The sequence below is a fragment of the Lissotriton vulgaris genome, unplaced genomic scaffold, assembly GCF_964263255.1.
Source record: "Lissotriton vulgaris unplaced genomic scaffold, aLisVul1.2 SCAFFOLD_8883, whole genome shotgun sequence".
NCBI lineage: Eukaryota > Metazoa > Chordata > Amphibia > Caudata > Salamandridae > Lissotriton > Lissotriton vulgaris.
In genome coordinates, this window is record NW_028247029.1 from 26699 (window position 1) to 31731 (window position 5033).

General features: G+C 45.4%; 1 protein-coding gene across 1 annotated transcript; it reads left to right on the plus strand.

Moving 5' to 3' along the window:
• Positions 1–408: 408 nt before the first annotated feature.
• LOC147665652 (uncharacterized) lies at positions 409–3708 on the plus strand (the record flags this gene model as incomplete). The annotated part of the gene is made up of 3 exons (XM_086949610.1): positions 409–507; positions 1252–1374; positions 3161–3708. Coding segments are annotated over 3 exons (623 nt in total), but the record flags the coding sequence as incomplete, so codon positions are not given.
• Between the last annotated feature and the right edge of the window lie 1325 nt (positions 3709–5033).

Here is a 5033-nt window from a genome sequence, read left to right on the forward strand (position 1 = left end):
CGCAAAAGAGCCGCAAGGGCTTAAATCTGCCCCTTCCTTTGTACCCCTGACAATAAGAAAAATAGTGGCGGTGGATTGATAGTTTGACTATTTAAATGACTGGTAATGTAGCAGGCAACTGTTAGTGTTGTCACTGATCTGACTGAAATCACAATGGAGTTTGTCTGTCACTTTGCGTCTTGCCTGCAGACTGCTGCCTGCCAGTCCTAGGTGAACGTTTCAGTACTTTGTTTAGTGAGTTACGTGACTTTCGAAGTCACAGGTCCGCAAATAAATGAAAAGTAACCATAATCAATATAATTTCGCGGAAATATTTTGTTATTGTTCTTTTGAAATGTTTGATTTGGTTGACATTGACAAGCAACAATCATCCATGTTTTCTGTTCTTTCTTTTATGTTGTACGTCAGCTCCCCCCAGGGGCGAGAGGAGGACACAGGAGCAGCAGGCGGCGGATGCTGTTCAACAGGGCCAGGATCGGGCAGGCGAGGGCTCCTCTGCTGGCCCCAGTAAGTTTTCATTTTAGACTAGTACCTATTTTTCCTAGCGTTCCTCATTTGACTTTTTTCAAAATTGTCTTTGCTCTTCTTGTAGACTGTATCTAAATTCTTATCCTGCCTCTACTATGACTCCCTGTGGTATTACTAGATTATTCTTATTAGTCTGTCTGTGTAGCTAACTAAGATTGCACGGTTGGCGAAACTCCCATGATTCTAGTCAGCAATAGCTCTATCAACTTAGTGCAGTCCTCTGGGATTGTCCATAATGTATTTTGAAGTGTTCTATCTGGACTCATGCTTGCAAAAATTGCAAAACCTTTCGCTCAGTCACTCTAGTCTGGACCAAAAAACACAGATTGTATTTAAGTTTAAAAGCTTTATTAAAAGTAAACACATTTATTAAAATGAAGTCATAATAAAACTAAACGTTTAACTGATAATGGAAAAGTGGTTAGTGCTGACGATTAATTGAAGACATTTCTTGTGGTCGAGCCGAGCTCTCACCTGGTTTCAACTTGATCTTGTTGTTAGAAGTCCATCTTCTGTCTGTGTGGAGAAAAATGGTGCGTGTTAAAAAAACAGCCTTCATCAGTTGTGCCAAAAAGTGCAGCAAGACAACCTTCCCTGGAAAAAGGGACATTTTTTTTAACATTAACGTAGACAGTCACAAATTACATTGTTTTCACATGTCTTCATTCCTAGACCAAAGACTAGTGAGTGCTTTATTCTAACATTCTTAAATGTACTTTGTAGGTGGAACATCTGGTGGCGGGGCCAGTGTGGAGGTGGTGGTGCTCGACACGGAGGCGGAGGGCGATTCTTCAGGGGAGGAGGCGGCGGCTGTGAGAGTTGAGACGGTGGTGGTGGCGGCCAGAGGTAAGCTCTTATATATTCCTTACTTATTGAGATTGAAGACTAGCTGGGAAGGCAAGAATATGAGATGCATGGCTGGGTGAATGATGAAGCAATGATGGGTGGAAGAACAACAGCCTGGGTGGGTGACACAGAAACTGTATGTGTCCATATAACTGGATCATGCTACTATCTGACTCTTAGATAGCATATGTGTATCTAGAGCAGGGGTACTCATAGTACGGCCCGCGGGCCGGTGGTGGCCCGGCAAGCCTTCCTTGGCGGTGCGCAGACCTTGCAGACAATCACTGCTCCCCCGGCCCCCACAGAGCAGAGGCTTTTTTGTATTTCACCTGTTAGCGCCCCTGCATCTCCACTCTGACAATCCCTGCTCCCCCGGCCCCCACAGAGCAGAGTGGAGATGCAAGGCCACAAAGAGGTAAAATAGAACAAAGCCTCTGCTCTGTGGGGCCGGGCAAGCAGTGATTGTCAGGGTGGAGAAGCAGGGGCGCTACAACAAACAAAGCCTCAATAATATGTTAATGGTCTTTTAAAGACCTGTTAAGTACTTTGATGTTGTTGTCTGTTTGTGCGCGTTGAGGAAGCGGTCTCAACCCGGGCTGAAGGCTGACACAGATAGACACACACACAGTGAGATGACAGAGGGGGAGGGAGAGGGAGGGCAGGAGGGAGAGAGAGATGGAGGGAGGGCAGGAGGGAGAGCAGGAGGGAGAGAGATGTATGTAAATGCTGGGTCTGGTGGCTCAGTGGATGAGGGCATCTGCTGCAGGGACCTGTGTGCAACCTCATGGTCACAAGTTATCGTTTTGCTTTAGCCCCGCCCCCTCTGACTCCGCCCCCACCAGTGCGGCCCTCGGCCCCAAACTACACTGTAAATGTAGCCCCTGAGAGAAAGTTTGTGAGTACCCATGATCTAGAGAGAGTAGACGGTCAGTGGATGAACTAAGTGTAACTTTGAAGAGCATGTAACACTGCACCCGCACGTCCGTTCCAGTGTAGGAAAGGCAAGGAAAAGAACTTTTAATTTTGTCCAAATACTACCATAAATAGTAGCAGTAGTTTGTATTGCAAGCACTGCATAGATCCGGTTATTATGGTGGCCACTCCCTACCTCTCTTAATAAGTTTAGTAGTACTCAGTCATTCATGTGTGGATGTATCACTGGTCACTCAATAAAAAGCAAAGCACCTAAAGTCATCCCATATATAATCAAAAACATCCCATGTGAAGTGATAGATAATCAGATTATTTATCTTCTACAATTTTCCATTTCTAGTACTCATTTCCACTGTAGGGTGAAAGATAAATTAATTAAGCAGTAGCCCTTGAGTTGTAACAGAGTATTCTCAGTGCCACCCGTAATAGAAAAGTAAGAGCTTCACCACCTGCATGTACTGGACGGGTACAGTAACGCAACGCAAGTCTAGGTCACTCCTCATGGCGTGCGTCTCTTTTTCTCGGGTGCAAGTTTACTGCGCTGGCATTATGCCGGCTTGCAGAAAATAACGTACCAATTTTCCAAAACAAGAGATAAGAAGAAGAATAAGACTGGTGTACTTTCATAGTCGACTCCAATGGAAGTCCACAGTGCTCGTAGAATTTGTTCCTTAAACTCCCACTAATGTTAGAGCAAGGATGAAGAAGTGTGAGGTTAGATAGATACTGGCCTCAATAGTTATGTAATGCGCTTGCAAGTTGCTAGTTGTACTGCAACACAAATTTCTGCTGAATGATTGAGTTAATCTTAAAGAGCATTGGTTACAGACTATGTCTTTCTTTCTTCATATAGATGCTCCTTCCAAACGAACAAGGAGGAAGGAGCTGGCTAGAGCGGCCCGGCAACGGAGGATCGAGGCCACTGTTGCGGAATATCGGCGGCTGGTGGCCCTGGAGGACGAGGAAAGTGTGCAGTCGACAACAACAACAACGTCGTCTGCATCGGCCTCCGTGGCCCCACGGGCTGCCACCCAGCACAGTGGTCCACCCAGACTGAGCCGGGCTGCCAAAGGCAAACGCCACCGCCGAGCAGCAAGGCCAACAGCTGCCTCTCACAGGCATTGCACCTGCAAGGCAGTGAAGGCACGCCTGCGCCGCACTACCCTGATGGTGTCCCGCCTTCAGCAGGAGCTCGCCTTGCTCCGCGAGGAGCATGATGCCCTGGCCCAAAAAGTTAACAGCATCCACCCATAGTGTCCCTTGCCCCTTTTTTAGAGACTTTTGGGGGGTGGGAATTGGGAGTTGGGTTTTTGGGGACTTTTGAAGGACAATCGTTGGGGTTAGGGAGGGTCTTGCGGGAGATTATTTTGTTAGGGATATAAATATACTTTTTCAAACTTTATCTGAGCATACCTGTTTTTTACTGCTTGCCTGGTGGGTGGGGGTTTAACGTTGACTGTTTTCCTGAAAGTTTAGTTCCATTTTCTTCCTTTAAGTGTAAATGCCCAAATGTTTTCAACACTAAGTGCCTCTCACAGACTAAGTGAAGTGAATCCAAGAGTCCTAGGACTTTAGTAGTACTACCTTCAGTCTCTCGTCTCTCGTACTAATACTCCATTATACCCCCAAACCACCAAACGCTTATCTTACCTGTAATTTGTGTTTGAAAGTAGGGCTAGACCCAGGGCTGGCTCCACGGGAAACACCGAATAAGGTTGGCAATCTTGGTCGGATAAAATTTCCTCATAGCGGTGGTACTAGTGGTGTGACACAGTGGCAGTTGCATGCCTATGAAAAAAAAGAAAATGAAATCTGGTTTGTCCTCCTGAGCAATTCAACGGTACAACTGAGAATATAGCAGGTGACAGAAGTACAGTAGAGCAGTGCCACATTGTAGCCTAACAAATGGTAAAGTATAACTACTAATTCGGTTGAAGTTCTTTCACATTAGCAATGGTTCTTTGTCAAGCAGAGTAAGAATATATCCTCGGATTTCTTCACCAGCCTGTTGCTATCACCTTATCCTCCCCAGCAAGTGTGTGGATTTATTGCTGTAATAATAATTTAGTCACACATCAATCAAAACCACACAGCCCGGGGGAAGAGGGTTAGGGTTTGAAAAATGGATGGGTACGGGGGTTTTTGGGAAAGGTTTTGGGAGACAAGAAAAAATAGCACAGCATAGACAAACAATTGTGAACATAAACAAATCTTTGGGTACAAACCTATCCATCAATCTTTGAAAGTGCATGCACTACTGCATGCATGTCAGTGAAAAGTAAGTAGTACATTCGACAACTGTGGAAAGAAAGAATGCGACAGTACAGGGCCTGTGTGGAATTATTGATAACGATATTCAACATAAGGTCTCTGTAGCCAGATACCCGAGAGCCTTGCTGGTCACTATAAATCCATTCACAACAACACTCAATGGGGTTGGTCTGGAAGGTGTCAGGTTTACTCCCCGTGATCCAGTCGATGCAAATATGGTTCCACCTCCAAATGTCACCAACACCCAGAAGTGTAAACACAGGGTGTTCGAGCCATTAGGCGGGGGAGAAAAATAACAAACTAAAATAAAAAATGTGGGATGGGTAAAGGTAGGGTCAGCAGGGAAAGGATACCTGTAACAGAAGACAAGACAGGCATCAGTGAAGTGCTGTCCTAACATACAAGGCTACTCTCATATAGTCTCACTAAATAACCAAGGAAGTAGACAAGTACCT